Source organism: Oreochromis aureus, linkage group 20 (assembly GCF_013358895.1).
Source record: "Oreochromis aureus strain Israel breed Guangdong linkage group 20, ZZ_aureus, whole genome shotgun sequence".
Taxonomy (NCBI): domain Eukaryota; kingdom Metazoa; phylum Chordata; class Actinopteri; order Cichliformes; family Cichlidae; genus Oreochromis; species Oreochromis aureus.
The window spans coordinates 5367997-5393142 of NC_052961.1; the positions used below are offsets into that span (position 1 = coordinate 5367997).

The 25146-nt window shown below is 39.2% G+C and overlaps 1 protein-coding gene across 1 annotated transcript in view; it reads left to right on the top strand.

The window, feature by feature from the left end:
- Positions 1-25146, top strand: part of cables2b (Cdk5 and Abl enzyme substrate 2b) — a 49680-nt gene that overhangs the window by 12969 nt on the left and 11565 nt on the right. Inside the window, exons 2-5 of the mRNA XM_031759133.2 lie at positions 14962-15057; positions 20663-20740; positions 23599-23707; positions 23815-23983. Of these exons, the coding sequence (XP_031614993.1) occupies positions 14962-15057; positions 20663-20740; positions 23599-23707; positions 23815-23983 (452 nt within the window). The remainder of the gene's footprint in view (positions 1-14961; positions 15058-20662; positions 20741-23598; positions 23708-23814; positions 23984-25146) is intronic.

Here is a 25146-nt window from a genome sequence, read left to right on the forward strand (position 1 = left end):
TGTGACATCAGGCTGAAAAGACTCGCTGAGCTCATTTGCATGGATATGTTTTGGATCTTTGCATCAGTGTTCATTAAACAGTCTTTTACTGCCAGGAGTTTGTAAGCAGTTAGTGGCTGAGAAAACTGAAATAAAGAAGAGGAAGAGCCACTGAAGGTCAACACTAATCTTCTCAGTGGAACCGCATGAAAGAGTGAAGTGGTGTTCACACAAGCGCTGTTTTTCAGAAGAAGCTGTGATCTGGGTGTAATTAGCAGGACATTTCTGTTAATTTAATCACGTCCTTTTAAACCAGATCATTACCTTTTACTGGCTGTGAGACACCAATATAGATCCAGCATCACTTTAATGATGTAAAATACCAGGAACAACAGTCCTTGAATGATTAATGTGCATTTTATGACCTCAGAATTGAAAGCAGGCGTTTAAATCTCTGAACATCCCAACAGTCGCCAAATAAGTACGCCAATAAAATGGACCAATCAAACGTTTCTCTTCTGGTACTGGTACAGATTCCTTTGCTTTAGTTTGCTCCCGATACTGAGTACGAGTTTGATACCAGTGTTGGTGTTCTTGCTTTTATGTGGAAGATGTCAAGGTCGAACTTTGCAAAATAAACATGTTAACAATACATCTAATTATAGAAAGTTACTATACTTGTATTTATTAGTAACATAATACGTAACAGGGCAAAGATAAATAAAAAAAATGTATGTTAGTCATTGGCCTAATTATATATTGTACTTTTCATTTGTTCTCATTAGAACATTTCTGAAAGTTTCGCTGCCATTTATGGGCACCCACTCAAGGAAGTGGGTTGGATGAGGCACAGACGAAGAGGAGATAACATTAATGTTGCCCTGACTACAATAAAAGCTGCCTAGCATGTGTTAGGCCACACATTATGAAAATGAGAAAGCGAGGGTGAGGCTTTTAGTCATGTCAGCTCACTTGTCCAAACTTTGCGGTTAAATGAAAACCTACTCTAAACAAACAAGCAGCAGATAAGACACCTCCAAACTGTTGAGTCTTTGCTATTAGCTTCCTCCAGGCTGCTGCTGCTGAAGCGTGGTGTAGTAAAGACAGAAAAATATAACATTTAATTCAATACATCGGCCCATTATCGTTATGCAAACAGGCTTTTTGGGTCAGGATTGGACTGATATCCAAATATATTGGACAGTTACGCCCTTATTTAATTCTTTATAGCTTTTAAATGGCCATAAAAGGCACAGTCACAGCAGTCATTACAACATTAGGAAAAAGCTATGATGGGGGTCAAATGGAAGATAACTGTATCATTTTTCGAAGTCCATTCTCTTTAGGAGTTCATTGTTTTGAGTTTCTTTTTCTTCACTTTATCTTCCTGTTATTGTTTTTTTTTTTTTTTTTTTTTTTTTCTGGTCATAGTATATTTTTTGTGGTTGTTTGTATGTTGCCAGACATACATGGTGTCATGTTGCAATTCCGTGTTCCTGTTTCGTGATGCCTGTATGTGGCTCTTAACATGTAGTTATTGCATGTTAGTGTGGTGAAAGCAGTAAGGTTTAAAGACTGTTCATGCAATAAATTGGCTGGAAATTATTTAGAATAATAGAGTTTGTTTACTGTTATTTTTTTAGTCAAGTCAAGTGGCTTTATTGTCATTTAAAACATGTGCACTGGTACACTACACAGTGAAGCGAGACAACGTTCCTCCAAGACCGTGGTGCTACATATGACATATAGCAGACAATCTACGCAGGACTACATAAAGTGCAATGTGCAGAAATTGCAAAAACCCCAAAACAAAGAGAGCGCAACAACAGACAGAACAGAACGATGCAGGCACAACAGTGCAATAGAAATGTGCAAAAGACTGAGCATTTTTATTCACCTCCTTCAAGGAAAACTGAGATATGAACTAAGTGTGGTTTCAGAGAAATGTCAGAATCTGTTGAAAATCTGCTTATCAACAAAACTGAACACTTTTCATGCTAAAATAACTTTAACTACCCAAAGATAACTGTTGTTGCTTCCACCCCTACTACAGTACCCGTCTGCTTACTGTGAAGGAGATATGTTTTGTACTGTAAAAGCAAAATCTGTGTGGAATACCAGTCAGCACTCAGGCAACTGATATATTTTGGATATGTTGGATATTTTCCCTGCCTCTGTCTGCACATACCAACAGTGTTGCAGAATTTGTTGCCTGAAGGAGTAAACTTATCAGATTCAACTGGAAAACTGATTAGTACAGAGTTTGACACACACACACACACACACACACACACACACACACACACACACACACACACACACACACACACACACACACACACACACTGAACTGTGAGAACAAACAGGGGGACCTGGAATCTGGCATCATCTGTGTGTCTTACAGTGTTTGTGTTTGTCTAAACATGCACACCTGTCCAATGGAACTGAATGAAACCCCACTCCCATCCACACCCTTAGCACACGCAACACACCAACACACTTTCTCGCTTCAGTCCACACAATTTTCCAGCGCTGGAAATGACAGTAACTTTTAACCCTGTGGTAAATTATATCTTCTGCCAATTAGAAGATCAGTTTTTCCTTTCACGTTAGCCTAACTGTTCAGATGATTCTGGTACAAACTCTGAAGTCACAGATCAGAAATTTTAGAAATACTTCAGAAGAAAAACGATCCATGAAACGTGTGGGTCATTCTGCTCATTGCCTTCACTCACTGGCACTTTCACCAACTCTGCATACATTTCCCTTCATTTATCACAATGAATCATTTAGTAGGATGCTGATTGGCAGGACACTTACTTAAAAAAGGATTATTGAATGATAGGAACTATGCTAGGTGAGGCATGGTACTGACTAGTTAGCTTTATAGAGGAAGCATTTTGAATCAGCTCTTTGTGTGGGTGACTTATCTTGTAGAAGAACGAGGAAGACATCCTACACGTCTCTCATTTACCACACTCACCTATCAGTAGCTGCACAAATTACTTACTTTGACACTGAAATATGCTCCCCCAGCATCTGGGTTCTTATGTTTTTTACATCCTCTGCACCAAAAAAAATAAAACCATGTACTCTTATTTGTATTAGCATGACATAAGTCCTACCATGACTCACTCAAGCTACTTCAGAGTACTTTAAATCTTTTCTTAACAAAGTGATATGTTTTGACTTGTTACTTTGTTGTTTGCAGAAAAGGTAAAAGGTAAATTTCACACATGCCCACATATGGGGACAAATTCTTCTGCTAATAACACCATGCATACGATCTTTGTGCTTTATGTGTCATTCATGCTTAGATTAGAGGAAAGATGCTCATCAGTGCACTCGCCCACAAACCCACCGAGTCTTATCGGTCACATCCAGTTTGCAGAACTTTGTTCTCTAGAAACAGTTTAGGCTCCTCAGTAGGCTGATAAAGGGTCATTTCCTCTCACATACTTCTGCTTTACTGTTTACTTTGTGCTGTTAAAGCCTTGTTAATAATGTCAGAGTATCTAAAACAAAAAACCCCCAAAAACAACCTCAGCTTAGTTTTGTGTCTCTGAAAGTGGACCTCTTGTACTTATTTTTCTATTTTTCTCATTCATTTATTTTTGTTTCTGTGATTGTTCTGAATGTTTGTACTAAACATAGCCAACTAGTTAGGTCAGTGTATATGTAAGAAAGCTGTCAGCCAACATGTCTGGCTTCAGACTGCCCAAAATCTTAGTTTATTTTGTTTTGTAGCTGCCTGTGTTAGGATTGGGTGATTTGCTTCATAGTTTAATAATAACAACAACAACAAGGACGATGATGAAGACAACAATAACAACAACAACAATAATAATTGTTTTTGTTGTGCTCTTCACGGGTCACCTCTCCATCACAGGGAAAAATGCCCGGTGGAACAAGGTTACAGAGACGAAATAAACGAGCGTTTCTGCAGATACGATCGTGCTTTGATTTAAAAATCAATCCAGCAGTCAGAAATACACTCCTCCTGTTTTCTCTCGTTTGGCGATGATTATTATGGATCCTTATAGCTGCTACACAAACACACATGCATGAACTTACATGTATAAACTCGCCTGTGCATGCCCAGAGACGTCTGTGCTGCATGTGTCAGTTATATTTGGATGAAACAATGACTTTGCAGATTCTGTTTATTATGAATATCAGCCCGATGGCAGTAGTAATGTAATGCCTCATTGAGGATATTGGTTAAAAATCACAGCGAGTTATTGCCATAACCTTTTACCATTGCATTACAACCCTGGTCTGGTCTGCACACAGACATACTGCAGAGGGAGAATCAGTAACCAGATATTTGTTAAACACTTTAAGAAAAAACTGCTTTGATTTTGAAAGGTTTGTAAGAAGCAAGAGGACAGGAAACATTTTTTCTAGGAATCCAAAAGATAACCAAGAAATGTTACGTTTTGGGTTTTTCGAGAAAAAAAAGATGAGTGAGAGAAGAATGATAAGAAGTAAAGGAAGTTTTTGTTTTTTGGACCCGGGGGGCGATCAGGCTGAAGGCGAAGCAGAAGGCGTTTGTTAATTAAGTAATGCTGTGTGTGTGTGTGTGCGTGTGTGTGTGTGTGTGTGTGTGTGTGTTGTGTGTGTGTGTGTGTGTGTGTGTGTGTGAGACACTTTAAAGCATTCACACTCATGCAGACAAGTAAAGACAAAGTGATGGTATGAGAGCTGAGTGTTTAGAATTTCACTTGTCATTTACTTCTTTTTTTTTTTTTTTTTTTTTTTTTTTTTTTTTGACATGACCGGTCTTATTTTAGTCTGTAGTTCCTGCCTTATTCAAACCAGTTGCACTGATGCACAGCAAAGCGAATCTTTGAACGTCACCAGTGAACCTATAAAGAGAGCTTGCTGACGAGCTACATTACAGTTTGGTACAGAAGCTGCTCTACCAGTAGCCGAAAATCACTACAGAGGGTGGTGAAAGCATCAGACCACATCACTGGCATGAGGCTTCCTGCCATTCAGGACATCTATCTTCAACGGTGCCTCCGCAAAGCACACAGCATCATCAAGGACCACAGCCACCCAGCACATCAGCTGTTCTCCTCGTTACCATCTGGCAGACGCTACAGGACTCTGTCTGCTCGGACTACAAGACTTAAAAACAGTTTTTACCAGTAAACCATACGACACCTCAACCAGAAACCTTTAAACACACACACCACACTCCACAGGATGCACACAGAAGCTGTCCGACAGTTTCACAGATACACATTACACTCTACACTGGTCATTTCATTTTTACTAGTATTTAAATAAAAATAAAAACCTTTACTCCCTTTACTTACTTGGTGCGAATGTTAGCACTGCGGCAGACTTGCAACCTGTCTGGGGCGTACCCTGCCTGTCGCCCTATGACAGCTGGGATAGGCTCCAGCCCCCCACCCCCACCCGCGACCCTCAATTGGATAAGTGGAAGAGAATGGATGGAATTAGAGTGACAGATGCAGGTTTCCTAAACCTAACTACGTTAACTGACCTAACTCTAAGTGAGGTCAATCATGACATCCTTCTCTGGTTTGCGTATTTTTTAATTGTGTTGATTTAGCAGTAGATGTGCAGACATACAAACAGATGGTTCAGAGTAATGAGCTGCTTGTGGTTTGGTTCTTTCTGGCTGATATGAGATGACTTTAACAAGGTCAGTATTGGTGCATCCATATTTAAAACAAGACTTAAATAAGTTTTTTCCAACAAGAAACTATTTACAAAAATCATCTGTGCAGAGTGAGACGTACAGGAGAAATGGACGATAATAGACCTGATAATGTAGGTATCTATTATCTGTGTTGCCTTTTTAACAACTTGTTTTTCTCATGATAGGAATTTTAACTTTGTCCAAAACCAAATGTTCAAATGTTGGCTGCACCTAATTATATTTTAAATTTTAATTATGATTTTAGCTTCCAGCAAGAACAACTTTTTCCACTCCTGAGTTGATACTTGGTACTTGGGTTTGGGTATCTGCTGATGGTAAATAGTGCTCTGGCACCAGTGTGGAGTTATCATGTTTCTTCATTTTTACTTAGAGACTAGGAGTCTCATGAGTTTGTCATATAAAATGTAAAGAAACTAAGAATTAAACTGACTGAACAGATTTGCCTGTTTTGAACACCCTGGTTGAGCTTTTCCAGTCCAGATAAGACAGATATCCAATCTAAATCTTGAAAAAAAACATTTTCAGTGTGTTAAAGCACAGAATTTATAACGAGGACCATTTTAATTTTGCTGCAGTGTTTACATGTTTACATGACAGTGCAATACAAACAGTGTAACCAAAATGGATGGATAATCTTGATAAATAATCATTAAACATGAATCCAGTTGATTGTGATTGATTTTTGGGCATGACCTTGCAGCCCTATCACAGGTGAGAATGATAGGGCATTAACATTTAATCTTGTTAGAAAATTACGACCATAATTATTAAACAAAATAATTGTGATTATGATTTTTTTTTCCATAACCAAACAGCCTGCTTCCTAATTAATTAGCTTCATTAAAAATGCATTATTAGCCCTGATTGCATGTACTGATGTGGTAAACCAGTAGTGTGTCAGTTAGTGTCATTTTTCAGTTTTCATCCAGCCTCAGTTTATCACCAAAGAACACCGAATAATTGTGTCCTAGTGTTTGAGTGTATGAAGTTACTCTTAAATCTACTGTGATGAACTCAAGTGTAATATTAGAATGAAGGCAGATATTTTTGGACCAACATAAAGGACCGAGAGAGATGAAGCCAACGAAAAGTAGAGAGGAGTTAAAAGTAGCTCTGGCGTAGAGGAGAAGATTATAGCTGTTTTTCAGACTTCATGGATAACGTGACATCTCCTTTGTTGTGCTGTGACTGACTTTTCAATGGATCTGTCTGGTCTCAATAGCTCTCATCGCACAGCGAGAGAAAGAGGTGAAAGCATGTGGAAAAGAGTGTCGGAGCGCAGTTTAACTTCAACTATGTGTTACTCAGTGTTTTTGTCCAGGCACTTAAATGAAGAGACCTCCAAATAGCTCCATAACTAAATTATTATGACAGGATCTTGTCTGAGACATGTTGGTGTCTGTGTCTTAAATGTTAGGAAGCGTTTTTTTTTTTTTTTTTATGATAACTTGAGTGGAAGTGTTACCATCAGTCTATGACAGGAGCTTCTACAGGATCTCTGATAATGGCAGTCTAAGTGAGAAAGAAATTATAGTGAAACTGTCCATCTTCAGAAAACGGCCTGTCACCACATGGCCTATACTTAGAGAGGAAGTTCAAACCTAAACCCAAAGAATGCAAAGACCAGCTGACTAAAATATGACAGTAAGTAAAAAATACACATTCACATTTCACAAGTAATAATAGTAATGATTATAAAAGCTTCTTTTGTGTGACAGGGTGTGTGAGAAGGGGATGCAGTGACTGTATGTGACTAAGCTGGGAGAAAATAAAGCGAGTGACTGAAGAAAAGAAAACAGGTTTCAGTGAGGTAGACAAATGGATGTGGAGATCGGGCCAATAAAGCGCAGTGTAAAAATATCCAATAATCATATCCAGCTGGCTTGTACCAGTTTATTTTAGGCTAAAACAACTCGAGCTATTATTAGTGTGACTCCGGTGATCATGACTCAAACTAAACAAAATGACTCTGACCCAGACAAATTCATCACTGCGGTTCCTAAAAACAGGATTACAACAGACTCCAGAACCGGACCTGCTCGCTGCTCACTCGCTGTTTCCTGAAGGTTGCTTTATTTCTAAAAAATGAACTTAAACACTATTCATTCAAATCCTAATGGGTTGACCTAAATATCATTAACTTGAATCCTCACTTGAGTTTCACTTAGTTTAATGGTTTTGTTTGTAAAATCACAGTTTTTCATTAATGTACTCTGCAGCAACAAAGTGTTTGGTTTGGCTTAGTGTGAGTGTAGAGAACAACCTGGGAGCTCAAATGTTCAAACCCCCAATAAAATGACCCTAAATCACCTTTCTTACAGCTGCAGTGAGTAGCTATGGCTCAGGTCATCTTCTAATTCAGGCCAGTATCAGAAAAAATGGTAAAATAATCACCAAAGTCACAAATTGTTGTGTTTTTCTGTGACACGGGGCACAACTTTGAAACCAATATATTTAGTGTCCGTAGTAGTTATGAGTCTTAAAAAATGGCAGCTGCTGTATTAACCGAGGCCAATCAGTGTGAGTGTCTAAATCTAATTAATAACGTTAACTGGAACTGTGAAATGTGGTGTAAGTGAAAAACCATCAACCCCCAACCTTGAAATGCAAACTGTTTTTGACTTTTCAAAATAAGAAAATGTTCATTTGTGTACATGGACATGAATCAGTACTGTACATGTGGGACAGATAAAGAGTCACGTTCAGTGACATGAAATTTAGAGTGGAAAATTTGTATCGAGGAACACGAAAAGAAGCTTAAATTAATTTCCAAAACCACAAATCAAAACATAGATTTGTGACTGTTTCACAACCTGCCATTTGAGTGTGCTGATTGCTCCCTCCAAAGGTACGTATGTCTTTGAAGTCAAAATTTCCCCCAATGTAACCATCAGAGTGTGAATGCCTGACAGGTAAAAAGTGTATAGAACAAAGCTGTGTGTGAATGCATGAATATGTCTCGGTAGGGTAGAATAACCATTAAAACCAGTCCATTTCCAACTTTCAAGTAAATCACAGCAGGATGCACCCACAGTAGGTCATTTCACACAGCAATTATGATATAGTAATAACAGGTTAGTCAGTACAAACAATAATCTACAACACGATCTGCATCATTATATCTGTATTGCTGAAGGAGAAAAAATACCAGTTAAAAGTAGGAAGGATAAGTTTATTATTATTTTACTTATTCTGCAGTATAGTGTCACTGTATATATCATTCTTCAGTTAAAACTGTGGCCCCCATTAAGGTCATAATATCAGTTATAAAACTTCTGGTATATTAAATTGGCAAAGAAATCAATGTAAAGCAGGGGTGTCACAAATAAGGCCCGGGGGCCAGAATCAGCCCAATCCGGCCCACTGGATGTCCTAAAAAATGTGATTGTGGTGGTAATAACTTTTGGACTTTTAATTGTATTTTCATAAAGTTTACATCTTGTCCTACTTTGCCAGAGTCATTTGTACTAAATTAATTAACAAAACTTAACAGTTTGTGCAGCGAGCTACCAGAACACTTTCTGTAATGTTATGCATTTATTTCTTATGATTTAAGTGCAGAGAACTGTGCCGACTGACTTCTTTTGCTACAGCAGCATTTCTTTATCATGTAGAAAAACTGAGACATACTGTTGAAATTGCTCTTCTTCTTATAGTGAGATACAGCATTAAGTATGCAGTTAAACTTCTGGAAAATGGATTTTTACCAGTCCAGCCCACTTAAAATCAAAGTGTGGCCCGTGATGTAAAATTAGTTTTGGCATTCCTGATTTGTATTTGAATATAAACGCAAGACGACATTAGAGTTTGCTTTTGGCCAAACATCCTCTGTAAGAAGGAAGTTATGAAAAACAATATCAGTGGTAAACAAGATAATAGCACCTCACGTGGTTGTACCCTCAGGATATTGCCACCAGTATGTCTTTATCTGATCACCAACAATCATCTTCCTTAGTAGCAGCAAGGGAATTATCACTGGATCTTTCCGTTCCCACAGAATGGGAATTTTCCACAACATCCCAGACAGATGAAGCTGGCTGGTTCTCATGAAAATGGGCTGCTGGTCAGAGCGTTGTAATCACGAGCCTGCTGATCCACAGCTCAGACACTGGGACAGATTTAGACTGGGAGAGTGGTGGCGTCAGCTATCTCTCTCTTTGCAGATATTGTTGATGTTTATTCCTGCAGCGTTTCCTCACTGAACCCTCCAAGCTGAGAAAATAATTTCAAGATAACTGACAGGGCTGTTTATCATGACAGTGCAATAAAGCCATTCTGTTAAATGTCAGTCACACGCCAGCTGAGGAATTTTATGATAATTGTGTTTGGGTGTCTGATTGTGGTCTATCCAAACAGGTTGTTAAAGCCAAATTGTTATTTGTAGCTGCCACTCATGAGATGAGTTGCTGTCATTACTGCAGTGTGCTGCATATTATTCACCCACGTTTGTAAGAAGGGCTGGGCGACAAACCTCAAATCTTTTTTTGTCAGTGTCATAAAGTCAAAGTCTGAGTACCAAAAGCAGCACGGACTTTCTTTACTTGTTCTTACTAATTCAGCTTAGCCACATATTGGAACATATTCTGTATGACTTTCATCTGTAGATGATGTTGGGAGAAAAGGGTCCAGGTAAGTTAGCCTTTCTCACATGCACCAGGACATTATCCATATTGGATATGTTCCAATAACTGAAAATGCTCTGTGTGGGTTTAAGGATGGGTAATATCTAAACCTACAAGAAAATTTGCAGTAATGATATTAATAATGATATTTCTGACCATATAGAAAAAATACAGTTTTATTAGCGCTTTCAGGCAGTAGCATTTATACGTGTAAATGAAGGGTGTTTTTCATCCTTTTCCAACGAGCTGCTGTGATTGTGTTCGTTCCTTACAGACTAAGTCAAATGTGACTACAAAAGTAGCCTAGGTAGAGTTAGCCCCGAAATGATTAAGTGAAAGTATAAAATAACTGCTTAACACTTTAGTTTAATGTTAACTAAAGTGATTAACATTGTAACTCTTCGGGACATGTACAGTCCTAACATGTAATTTCAAAATTTTTTCCTTTTTAGAAAGTTGCATCTTGGGTTGAGCTTTTTTACCAGCTGATTAAGGCAAAAGTGTTGTTCTTTGTTGAAGGTTGTTACATTATCTCCCTGTATAGGGACTAAATCTAGTTATTGCACGACCTGTGGACCGTAAACGGAGAGTGTTGTTTTGACTAGCGTTGTTGATACTTTTATATGAAATTTTTATATTATGTAAAAATGTAGTTTTAAAAAAATGTTTATTTACACTTGTTTGGGATGGATTGGAACGTAAACGGCCTTCTTCTGTCTGAAGGACTAAAAGAAAAACCTCATTTTATCTAGCATCCCGGATCGTGTCTGAATGTGACTGGCTTTCATTCCATTTTATGATAACTTTGTCATCTTTCTTTGTTTTACTTTTGGTTCCAAATATCAACTTGTTCCCATGACAACCATGGGCAGTCCAAGTGGAGTAGTGTCCTGCTCAAAGGCACTTAAGTAGACCAAGTGTTTGCTCTTGTAAAAGCAGATATGTCTTTATTTGTCCTTATCTTAAACACTGAGCACCATTATCTTCGTCATATTCCTTACCATGAATTTCATCCAGTGGGCTCTTTCCCTTCCCACACAATGGAAACATTCCACAACATTCCAGTATGCCGCTCACTGATGGTTCCCTTGGAAATGGAATGCTGAGAAGATTCCGTCACGTGAGTTTGGCTACCAAAGATAGAATGTTTGGGATTGATAATAAATGAGGCGTGACAGCTTAGAGGGCCTTCATGGCTATTTTTATTTTAAATCTGTATTTATGTCTACAGGAGGAAAACGATCCATAAGGCTAAATGAAATTGTGAACTTCTGTACTGTGCAGCTAGTGACATGATGTGTTTGAGGTTGGCGGTGCCGAGTTCAAGTTCAGTCTGCATGTTGAAGTAGCATGTTGGGGAAGATACTGAACCCAGTGGATCTGACAGAGAACTAACTAATTAATTAATGAACCAATGAAGTTAAAGAAAAGAAGGCTATGGCTATTATTAAAACTCTGTTGCAGATGTGACCAAAGTGTTGTAAACGAAGTGCTGCGGTGGTTCTGGAATGGCACCAGGCAGGCAGTCAAAAACGATTCATGGGAAAAGAGTGAAACATTTAATAAGTTTTCAGGCACATACAAAATGAAATGAATCACAGCACCGCTGCACCATCATAATATCATTTTAATGAAGTGTTCAACCAATAAATGTGGGCAGAAATTATTTAGGAGGTGATACATTGCTGTTTGAATCAATTTAAATTCCTTTGTCAATATGTGACTTGTGTTTTTGGTCAGGTATTTGTTGACCAGCAGAAGACAAAAATCCTCTTAAAGCCTCACATTCAGATGTCACAACCCAGATGTTATAACTGCATAACACACATGCACACAAACACACACATGCACACACACAACAGCTCTCATCTCCCAGTCATGTATTACTGAGTCAGACAGTGAGCAGCAGTGATAACAGTGATTTAGACTCCATGTGGTGTGGAATCAGCAAGCCAACCATAAAAAAACAGTAGCAGATGCTGTGTGTGTGTGTGTGTGTGTGTGTGTGTGTGTGCGCGTGTGTACGTGTGTGTTGTATGTATGTGAGTTCATAGTTGTGTAAGCGTTATGTTTCCCAGCAGACAGCCGTCTCTCTATGGGCTTGCAGATCAAATCTCCATTGGCTCCTATGAGAGTGTTTATAAAATGTTCTGCTTAAAAATATGTTATATTGTCCTTCACGCAAATGTTAGGGACTGTACTGAATGATGGCTTTAATATTGTAGGAAGAGATTGGATATTTTTTTGTATGTATGTGTTTATAACATGTTTATCATTTTCTTCAGACTTTTTGTAATTTTGTTTCTCAAAATAAAAATGATTGATGTATGAAACAAAAGGCACTTTTAATAAAATGCACAGTAAGGTTGGTTTCTATGTTTCCCACCAATGACTCCTGAATATAGTCATGCACTCTGTTACTTGGTGGAGAAACCAAACGAAATCACCTATCAGGAAAGTCGCTAACCAACTATTGTAAAAACTGGCAAATGAAGGAAAGGAAATACGGAGCCCATCACGATATAAATTGTTTACAAACCAGCTTGGGTTGCAAATAAAAACTGAATTCAATGGTTTGCATATTTTATAAATATCATCTTCATTTAAAGTACAATAGTATGTATAAAATATTTAAAGTGAGAAACTGCCATTTTAGAAGAATATGTGCTAATATTTGCTCTTTAACATGAGGAGACCAGTTGCTAAAAATTTGGCTGCTCGGTCGTCTTGGGTCTCCTTTGCTATATAGTTTCATGGTGCTCCACATGTTTTCAGCTGGTAAAAGGTCTGGACCACACACAGGCCAGTGCAGCATCCTAACTCCTCTAACTGCAAGAAGCACACACAGTAATTCTGTGTGTGAATGGTTGTCTGTCTGTATGTGTTGTCCCTGCGGCAGGACGACAACCTGTCTGAGGTGTACTTTATGGTAGCTGGGCCACTGACCCTGGATTGTTTTAGCAGAAGAGAATGGACGGATGGACTACTTGGACTGCAGACAGGCCAGTTCAGCACACAGACTCTTCTGTAAAGCTGTGCTATTTAAAAATTATAGAATTCCTTCCTTGAAAAGAAGTCATCTGGATGGGCGCATGTGTTGCTCTGAAATCTGTAAATACCTTTCAGCATTGATGGAGCCTTTGTGCAAGCTGTCTAATCTAATGCAGTAATACAATCTTCTCTTCTCTTCTTCCAAAGATGTGATATCTACATTTTCAGTTAGTTGACCACAGAACATGATGGCAGTGTTTCTGGATCATGTTCACTTGAGCTTTAACCATCATTTGTCGATGGGACTTGTTTTCCATGACAGAATCATGAGAGCCCAAAAGTCACAGGCATCCAATGTTGATTTTATTGGCTTTGTTCTTTGCGCACAGAGATTTCTCCAGATTCCTGGAAGTTTTTGGAAAACATTATGCACTGCAGATGCAATCTTTTATTTTATGGAACATTATTATGAAACAATCTGTAGACATATTGTTTTTTCCAGTTTGGTAAACTTCCACCCATTTTAACTCCTGAGAAACATGTAGAGGTTCAAACATTATTAGTTGATCCTCCACCTGTTTAATTTTAGTAGCACTTACTGTGGTCACTAAGTATTTATTTATTTATATTATCTATTGTGAATGAGTGGAGGATTTTGGACACAGGAGTAGTTTTAAATTCTCAAGAACATAGAACACTAAATTAGGAAAATATAACAAGAAAAAATAACAAACTCCCCCCGAAGAAAAGAACAGAAACCAACTCGAGAGGCAGATGTATTTATCCAGTTGCATAATCCTGTATTTATGATCTAGTGTAGAGTTATAGGAGAAATATTCATCACCAACCAATAATAGCAAGAGCATTATAAATGTGAGTTTCTATTTGTGGCCAGTTTATTGGCTTTGTTCAAAGCACTGTGTGACCTGATCTGACTGCAGCACTGCATGCTGGTCCTCTGAGTATAAATGAAATATGGGACTTTTTCTTGTTTTTTCTTACATGTAAGATGTAAGGAGGAGCAACCCTCACTGAAGAAGTTTCTGTATGTGCTTGCAGAAATGTATGTGCATGATTGTGCTGAAGGGCCCGTGTGGAGAATGTGCTGCATCGTGACATGATGTTCATCATGAGACGATGTAAATGACCGCGGTGCAGTAACATGCAGTTTCAGCTTGTGTAGGTGCCGTACGTGTGTGAGACTAATGCTGATGTCAGTAACGTTATGTAACTGCTGTGATGTCACTGAGCTGAGCTTCTTGGCCCGCTTTCATGTCGAGATCTGTTGTTTTAATCCGAGAGGTCGGCACAGTGATACAACCTGGCTCAGAACTTGACCTTCACCAGGCAGACGCACAAACTCGGGAGGTTTTTTTAGAACTCAGAGATGTGAACTGTAAGAAGAATTTATTTATTTTTGTGTCCCCTAAAACTGTGCTGTATATTTATTTTCAATGTTTTAATTTGTTGTAAAGGTGGAGAAATATGTGTTTTGCTCAAGAAGCTTTGGTAGCGTTCCATCTTGAGGCATTTTTAGGCTTAATTCTGTGACTCTGTGAGAGTGTGTGCGTGTCTTTTAAGTGGAAACTGTGTCTACTGGCAACCTCTTTCTTGTTTACGGATTTGAGAGCTTATTAATATTCATGGTTTTTCTGTCTCGCTCTCTCTCTGCAGAACTCGTAACCTCTCCGGTGGTTCTCCCAGACCTCGACACACCAAGAAGATTCATTTCATCAAAAATATGAAACAGTACGACACAAGAGGCAGCAGGTGAGCCACACAGACTCCCATAATTCTGTACCATCAGATTTAACAATGAGCAGTAATACAAACTACTTACTTTAATACACAGAATCTGTAATACACAGGTACATACCAGGACACTCAAGGTTCATATCTATATCAAATATTATGATGTCATCATGTTGCCTAGCAATCTCCAAGCAAAGAGCTGAAATAATCTGGTTTTAGCATATAAGCATCTATAACACCTAATAAAAGCATCCCATCTTTTTAATTTAATGACAGTGGCATCTCATTTTTATCTACAAAGGTTTAATTATACAGGACATGGTATGATGCCATCGAGTTCCCTACCAACCACCTAGCAACAGGATAAAATAACCTTTTTGAGGAATATAAACATCTATTACCCCCTTTAAAAAAAAAAAGTTTCTCAGTGTGATCATGTTTTATCACCAGCAGCACAAACATGCCAAACAGTACTGTAGCATAAGTATGTATCATTATGTTCTAATTCTATTGTTAAATATAAGTCTTCAGAGTGCAATTATTTTTCTTCTGTATAAAGTGCTGGTGATGTTTATATCCCATTTTTGTATACATTTTATATTTGGTGTCTTTTAATTTATCTTTCTGAATTATCAAAGCATACCTGGAGGAAAAGTAAAAACAAAAAATACTGAAAAACTGAATCTTTGGTCTTGAACTCTGAAAAACAACAAATCTTCAAATTAAAAAAAATGTTTTGCTCAGGTTTGGCTCCACAGTGAGTCTGAAGTCTATATTTGAGTTTGAAGGTAAAAATGAAAACATAGCACACGTCATTCAGCTGCTTCAGCCAAGGTGCAGACTGTATTTAGAGGCATGTTGATCCCTAATGTCCCCCAGCATGTGGAACAAGGTTGGGGCAGTGGGTTGAGGCTTGTGGAGGTCTCTGAAAGCTTTATGTAGAGGTGCGCTATCGGGAGAGGCTACAGTGGCAAATACTCTGGCTCTTTTTCAAACAGTTCCTCCTACATTGACCGCTTAGGAATCACAATGAAAACTGTGTGGTACGTTTTGTAACACATAACTCGAGGACTGGCTGAGGCTTTTCTGCTTCTTTCTCATTGGGGCAGTCCTTTGTGACAGTGTACAGAGGTCACAACACTGATCTTTCCGTTATTGTTAAGTCTCTGTCAGAACTAAGCCCGCCATACGCTGCTGACTTGCAGAAGTGTCGCCTTTACTGCAGGAGAGGAACCAGAGAAGCCTGGACAGTGTCATTCTGGTCTGCTTAACTCTTCTATTGTATTCTATTCGTGTCCTTCCTTGTGGAGTGTATAAATTATAACTCTGGGTCAAAAGGGCCCACAGGGCTGCTCATCAGATAATAACAGACTGATTGAGGGGTAATTGTTTTAAAATAGATCCAGTAAAGAGCACCAGTGCTGTTTGTAATTCAGCTAAGTCACCATGTTGTCACAGAGAAGAGGAAATGTTAGAGCTGTCTTCCCTCAGAATGGGCTGTTGTGTCCCATGATGGGTCATCCTGGGAGACTTTAAATAGTTCACCTTGAGGTCACCTGTAAAAATTGCTTGTTTACTTCCAGCTGCGTGCAATTTCTCCTGATGTGTACTGACATTATATCATTTCAATGTCCTAGATGATTTTCTTTATTTTTATTTAAACCATTTTTTAAACCCTGAATATGGTGAGAGTGGGAAGAAAGACCTCCCTTTTAACAGGACGAGACCTCAGGGAGGGACAAGCCGTTTCTTGCAACAAGTTGAGGGATGAGTGGAAAGTGAAGAGACCAAAAGAAAGCATAAAGAAAATGGACAAAACATAAACTACTGCAGAGAGTAGACAAAATTAACTGACTGCATGAGGAGTGCGGTACTTTTCAGCATTTATTACACTGCAGGCTAACAGCTGCACGTGTGCAGAATGTGGTTAGATGTTTATATATCAGTTTACTCTGATACTGCTGACATGCCAACTCTCATTTTGTACATCAAAGTGATGGAAATCTCACAGATGTCATCTGCTTGTTTTCCATCTCACTTGTTTACAACGATAAGTCAGATGAAAAGAGGGGCGCAGCCGCCTGGGTGCAGCCGCCTGGGTGCAGCCCCAGTCAGTGGTGCTCAGTGTCATGATATCTTTGAACCAGCAGGTAACTGTTTTTGTACTTTTAACAGAAAAACTTTAACAGTAAAATATTAGTAATTAGTTTAAGTGACAGGTGAGAAAAGTAGGTGACCTTTTACAGTGTAGAATATCCACCCAAGAATTGTAAAAGTGCTTGTTATGTTTTTTAAAATCAAATTTATGTTAACTAATTATATTTATATATATTTTTTAGTTTATTTTTCTTTTGTTTTTGGGGAAAAATGGTGAAATGGAGATCTTTCTGCTCCAGTTAGTTTCCAGCAAGATGAAAATTTTCTGTTGTTGCTTATCATTTATAAAGAAGCATAATTGTAAAAGACATTAAACCTTCCACTACGCATACATTTCATTGATGAAGCTTAATTTGAACATATTGCTGTCTACATTTGATTTCAAACATACAAAAAATGCAAAATGTTTATTTTTAATCTATAAATTCCCTTTGTTTTTCTGTTGTCAGTGTAGCGACATAGACAAAGCTCTGGGTCAGCGGTTCAGTCCTCAGTGGGAACATTGTCTGTTTTTCTTGAAGGTGATTATGGAATAATGTGCCCCCAGTGTTGTGAAATGTGTGGTAATAAATGGATGGGTGCAGGGGACAGACTCCCCAGCACAGTCACGTTTCCAGCAGCTGTGTTGCGATGTCTCTGCTGTTTCCACTGAGCTCCCTGGTGACTTCCTGCTCTTGACTTTCCCATGCATCACAGGGAACGAGCTTTGTGTACGCTGCCTGTGTGTATTTGTGCGTCTCCGGCTCACACAACCAACAACGGCAAATTCAAACTCATAATCTGTCTCGAGGGATGATCAGAAGGGAAGGAGGAGCAGCCTCGTGTCTAAATTGAACGAGTAATGATTCATGCTTTAATGACCTTTAATTTTCCATCACGCTGCTGCGTATTTAACTTCCTAAAGAATTAAACTTTGAACTGCTGGGCTCCCTTTAGTCTGTTTTCATCCCCTTTAAATGATAAATCACTTAGTACTGTAATACAGTTTTACATCCCAAACCATAATTAGCAAACACGGGTTAAGACTGCGTGTCTCTATTGATCCTAAGGTTAAAGTCTACTGAATTATTTACCCAGTTGGATCCTCATTAAGATGTGCTGAATGTTTGACCGGGATCATGTCATGTCTGTAAGAAAAACCGCAGTGTTTGGATTAACTGGCTTCCTTCTTCATATGTTTATCCCTCTGTGACTTTCTAAACAAAGAACAGTGTATACAAGTCCACTACATAACAGTTCTTCAGTCTGATGCCAAAGACCAATGCGAAGAGAAATAAAAACGAGTTACTACACATCATAAATTAAATGGATAATTAAAGATACATTTAGATTGTTTGGTAGCAGTTTTTCTACATAAAGATCACAGACTGGCATCATTTAAATAATCTGTAATTCAAGCCTGGAGTCAGATGAGACGGTCAGTGAAGTGTATGTGTGTAGCTACGTGATATTGACCACTGGCTTCTGCACATCAGCATTTTGGCTACAGTTAGCTTTTTGTTTGTTTGTTTGTTTTTTTGTTTTGAAGCCAAAAGTGATCACATTTACATCAGATGGTGGAGTGATAATTCTAGTAAGCATAGTGAGCACACTCATTTGTCAAGTGTACAGGTGCAAAGCAATGTCCAGTGAAAGAAACTCTTAATGCTTTATATTTTTGGATAATTTCATGCTCCTAAATTTATTGGAACAGTTTGGACCCTTCCTGTTCCAACTGCACACCAGTGCACAAAGCAAGGTCCATAAAGACATGGGCGAGTTTGGTGTGGAAGAAGCTGACTGGCCTGCACAGGGTCCTGACCTCCACCCGATAAAACACCTATTGGAATTAGAGCAGAGACTGTGAGCCAGGCTTCCTCGTCCAACATCGCTGTCTGATCTCACAAATGTGCTTCTGGAAGAATGGTCAAAAATTCCCATAAACACTCCTAAACCTTCCTAAAGCCTTCCCAGAAGAATTGAAGCTGTTATATCTGCAAAGGGTGGGCCGACATCACACTAAACCTTATGGATAAGTACAAAAAACTCAACTTTTCTTCTATGCTAAATATTACGCTCATAATAAAAATAAATTATTAAACTTCACAGCTTCCCCCAAACTGCACTAAGTTACAGGATCTTCTCTCGATTAAACAGCTGAAAATAAAGTGCTCTGCTACTGGAGAGTAATTAACTGAAAATGATGGCGCTCTCTTACCAAAGACAAGTAGGTGCAGCAGATTTATAAAACAAGATAAATCAGACACTTATATTATTCTCCAGTATGTTTATAAATTCATCATATAATAGAACATCCGCCCTTTTCTCTTTTTCATACGTTTCCAAAATTTTCGTCATAACTGCTTTGATCCTCTGCTCATACCGAGGCCGCTGACTTCTGGCTGGCTCTGAGCTCTGGATAGCTTTAGCTTTAGCCACTTTGCCTTTGTTGTCTTTTTCAAAATATCCATGTTTAGTTGGATGAAGGTGATTTAAATGTATGATTAAGTTTGTTACTACAAATGTGTTCATGGTACCGCCCCCCTCGACAGTTTATTCTGGTAAGGGGCTAATGACGTGCTAATGACATGCTAGCATGTGGCTATGAGTGTGTGTGTGTGTGTGTGTGTGTGTGTGTGTGTGTGCTCGACTGTGTGCTGCTGGCTGGCCAATATTGTTTAATCCAGGTTATATAACTACTTTGATAAATTTACTGCTCCGTCTGCCAGCATCCTGATGAACTATAGAGCCGGTTCGTGCCTTGGCTAAATTGGGAACATTTGCTTCAGTTACTCGGAGACCTTGAAACGCTGACCTTGTGTTGACTTGACAGACAATGCTGTTCTAACTGTCCAAGAAGCTGCATATTGGACAAGTATCTGTTCAGCTCTGAGCTAAGTGTGTTTATGTTTTCACACATAGTGAATAATCTTTTAGTCTCTTGGTTCCTGAGCCAAATATAATGACTGCAAACATTTTCCTCTTGAGACCAAAACCAGGCCAGCAAGCTGTAGTCTCTGCTCCAGATGGGTTTATACTCAGAGGAGCTGCAATAAAAAAACAAACACTGACATGCACGTGCACGCACACACTGTGTTCTCCATAATGAAACTCTATTATATCATCTCATAGTTGAGCAGAATTGAGGGTAAGGGTGCAGCTGGAGCCTTTAACTCAATTAAGCTGGTGTCAAGTGTGCGTTTGTGTGTTTTGCTCTCTAACAGTGAGTAAATATTACGCCATGCTGAGGAGCGATATGATCCTTTAAACTTTCAATCCTTAAATTTTAACTTTTACCCTGGGATTTAGCTTCATGTGTGGATCTCTTCATTTCACCACAAACATGTCGAGTTAGCATCTTCATTTTGAAACTTTGTGTGTTTTTGTGTGTGTTTAGTCAGCAAAATGCCTCAGATGGAAAAAAGTAATTCGGCTGGACAGATGTCATAACACGATAACCACTGATGTGTGTTTGTTTGTGTTTCAGAATCGTGCTCATCTGTGCTAAGAGGTCTCTGTGTGCTGCCTTTTCTGTTCTTCCCTACGGAGAGAGCTTCTACCTCAGGTAATCCGTACAGACACATCTGCTTATGTACTCCCATCTCCTGCCTCTCATAATGAAATCAAGAGGCAGGGTTCGACATAACCAATGGGCTGTTGACAGGGGGGAAAAAAGTATGTGTGGAAAGTAGATTTAAACACTGCTGGCTTATTTAAAACTGTTATTGACTGAATTGGTCATCGCTGGCCTAAGTTCACCTGAAGCAAGCTGGCTGAAGGAAACCCTTACAAGTAAATAGTTATCTTCCTCCTGCCAGTCGCTGTTTTCACATGAAAGGAAACGTTTGAGGTTGCTGAGATAAAGAGGCTGTTCTACTGGCAGGTGATGCTGGTGATGGCCTCCACAGCGTGGAGGTTTCACTCGCAAAAAAAGATGCATGGAGACCATCAAATGAATTCAGAAGCATGTGAATAAAAAGTTTTCAGAGATTTAGCCCAAGCAGCTTCTGGTTTTCTCAACAAAAAGATCAGTAACCAAGTATGACCAATAACTACACCTGTCGCTGTTCACTAGGCAGGAAGGAGGCGGCGCCGTAACTAAGAGAGTGAACCAAGTGGAGTGAAAGGAAATGTTTTTCCTGCAGCTCTCATCACTGTAAAAATCATCACTCAGAGACCTTTATTAGATGGACTTTGCAACAACATTAAACATGAAGAAACGTGAGCTTTTCAGCTGCTCCCATACACTGCTGGTTCATCCTGCACAGCAACAAAGAAAATGAATACACAAGTTTTTAGGAAATATACAAGGGGCCCAGAAAATCACTAGAGGGAACAATGCTTGGACACTTAAGAGAAGTAGAAGTAGGGAAGTAGAAGTAGAGGTCTCGTTTCTTCATTGTGAGACAAAGGAACATGAGAGTAGAAGAGGGGATGATGCGGAGGAGTATGAGGGGAAGAGCTGTTTGTTCAGAGGGGGATGATTTTCCCATGTGCATCAGAGCCCTCTGACCTGACCTTAGGTCTGAGTGGCTGGTGACTCATACAAACACCATGATCACACACAAACATCTCACAGTAACAAGAAGAAGAAACAATAATGGATAAGCAGGGAGCAGAACGCACACCTGTGCTGTTCTCTCCAATAGACGAGTTATATTAATCTCCCTTTTCTCTTCGTGTTCACACGCAAACACACTTTTTTTTTCTCAGCTGAAATTCTGAGAAGTCTTAGTGCGTGTTGTGTCATGTCACACTCGCACCATGCGCACATGTTATGTACGCAGCTATTATCATAAACACATTCTCAGTTCCCTCTTTGTTTCAGTGTTGGACACGCACGCATGCACGCACGCACGCACACACACGCACGCACGCACACACACACACAGACACGCGCACACACACGCACACACACAGACACACACACACACACACACACACACACACACACACACACACACACACACTATGAGACAGAATGAGTAATTTTCACCCGGAAGTGAAAACTCACTTTTTTACAAGCAGCTGATGGTAAAAGCTGTGAAAGCTCAGTGCATGGCGTCATGGTGATAGCTCACCTTTTTGACCCTTCAGGCAAACACCTGTAAACCAAAAGCTGAATAATGCATATTTATCAGTGCTTGCGGCAATAAAATATAAATAGTCACAAAATGTATAGATGGCTCCAAAGCAGTCCCCAGGTATAAAAAAGCTGAACAATTCAAAATAACATTTCAGATGGTGCCAGAGGAAACTTACTGAAATTACAAACAAATTAGGTGAAAAATTAATGGAAAATATATTAAATATCAGCCATTTTAATTCAATCAATGCCTGTCATTTTTTAAATCAGAGTTTGTAAAAAGCAACTTGTTATACTTCAGAGTTTCAGCATTTTTGTGTCCTTCATCACGTAAACGATTATCTGTTTATTTTGGAATCTTATTCAAGCCGACCTGTGATTCTGCAGAGGAGGAGGGAAGCGCTGCATGGCTCCTGATCAGGCAGGTGGTTCTCTGTGGGACACGTTAAAATATAAAAAACTAAATCCAGGAAGTCTGGGAATTACGTGTTGCATCTGGAAACCACACAATCACTGTGAAATGAAGACCTGCTCTGGGTGGGATCATATACGACTCTGAGGTTAAAGTAAAATCCGATAATATAAGGAAAAGAAAAAAGTTAAACCTGCGAAATGAACAGGTAATGTACAGTGAAAGGATGTAAGTCATATACTGTGTACATCTAGTATTACACAAAGGGTAAGATTATATTTAATGAGGAAGGTTTTTCTGTGTGAATAAAGATGTTTCGTTGTAACGGTTCCAGAAAGAAATTCATTTGGATTCATTTTCTATAAATCATGAAAATCCATCAGTTTGAAATTAAGTCTGCAGTAAAAAAGTGATAATTGCAAAACAAAGTTGTATTTTTGTGTAATTTCATTTCTCCTCAGGCTGTGATGAACTGCTCTGTCATAAATGATTAATTCATTGATTCGTTTTCAGTGTCTGTCGTGTCTTGGAGCGAAACGAGGCTGAACTGTGATTATTACAGAAACAAAACCACAGCCTGACCCGTCTGAAGCGCTCAAGCAGTTTTTTACGATGCTAGCTGATGGCTTGTGGCAAACTGAAGCTGCTGCTGTCTTCTGAATCTGTTTTATGGTGTCGTGAATCTTTGATTGCAGTTGTCCTTAATTTAATTTCCTGTAGGTAAACCGGCTGCACTGAGGGGTTTCTGCTCCAGATGCAGCAGATGTTTGGATTGGTTTCAGATAGGACACGAGTCGGAAGAACTGGGAACCAAATATTCCTACTATATGACAGTGCAGCTGTCTGCTGTGTGTTTATAGGCCGTTTACCAACATTTTATCAATACTTCTCTCTCTTTGTTTTCTTGATGTCTTTCTTTCTCCAGTGATCCTTCATTAAATCACCCCAGGAGGAGACACTCGTCTGGAAACATCTCTACCACCCTGGAAATGCTGCCGGGGCTAGAGGGTTTTCACCTGGACACCTATGGCAGGGTAGAGAATGTGGACCTACTTCTCATGGATACATTTATGATCCAAAACAGTTTCGTGTGGTCAGATTTCATATCTCAGTTTAAAAAGTCGTTCTCTTTCTGTGTCAGTCTGTGTCATACGCACAGTTCCTGTACCCCACTAACGCGCTGGTGAGGCAGAAGCCGTCGTCTGCCAGCGACCTGACACTGCAGATTCCCGTTTCCAGGAGCACACACAGCATTCCAGGCAGGAGCTACCCGCCCAGCCGGCTGAACAGCACTGTGGGACTGGATCTGGGTAAGAAATGGAAATGAGCTCAGTCACAGTCTGCACGTTTTCTTCTCCTAAGAATAATAATGATTCTTTGTTTCTGTCATTTGCAGTTTTTCAAAAGCAAGAATTTAAAACTGTTAGAAATGAATTTCAACCTAAAGATGTGGCCATTTATTAGATGTAATGTAGATAATCACTGACATCAAGCCACAGTTACATTAAAGGATTTTATCATGTTAAAGGGAACAACAAAAACACAATCTGTTCATGGTTCTAACTGTGAAAGCTGTGATTTAGCCCTCTGACCACAGTCATGGTGCATTAGGACTCCGAGTGATATGACTGATCTGTTTCCTTGAATTCTGAGATTTCAGAAAAGGTTAATCAAGAAATTCGAGGGAAAGAGGCTGAAATGTAACTGCTCAAACAATTCTGGATTGAAATGCTAAAGAAGGATGTAACGTGAGGAAGAGAAAACAAACACAGGATGCCAGGATGAAGAGAGCAAACGAGAGCTGCTGCAGCTGTGCTGGAGCATCATCCTCTTTATATTTTAAACACATGTGTATACGCATGTCCTCACATCCTGTATCTGTAAACACACACATCCACAGTGACAGAGCCCTGAATTAGCCTCTAAACCCCTCTTTCTAATCCACAACCTTTCATTAACACAATACAGCTGTGTGTGAGCGCGAGGCCGTGCGCAGCAGGTTTGATATTTTTAGTCCTCTTGTGACGTTTTCTTCAGACTCGCAGCTCTTAAGACTGACATAATTGCACCTTATTTGTTAAGTACTGACAGAAACACCAAAGACTCGTTTACTCAGAGTTATAAATGGCATAATGTTTTTAATAACATTATTACGAAAGCCTGCAAAGCAAAGGTTAGCTGTTGATTAGTACAGAGCTGCTCTTGTACCTGTACATAGATGCTTGGACCACTGGTAGCACTATGAAAGAAAGTCTGGGTGCCTTCTGCTGATTCACAGTTGGTGGCAGCAGAGGGCCAACAAACGCTAAATGGATGAAATGGTGATTGGATGATGAAATGATCTTTAGGCCATAATATGAAACCAGATGAAGGCTTGGTAAAGTGCACAGGTGCACAGATGCTCCTCAAATCCATTTTGTCGTTCGATTCTGGAGGAAAAAAAAACAAGACAATCTCTGCAAATGTCAGAATG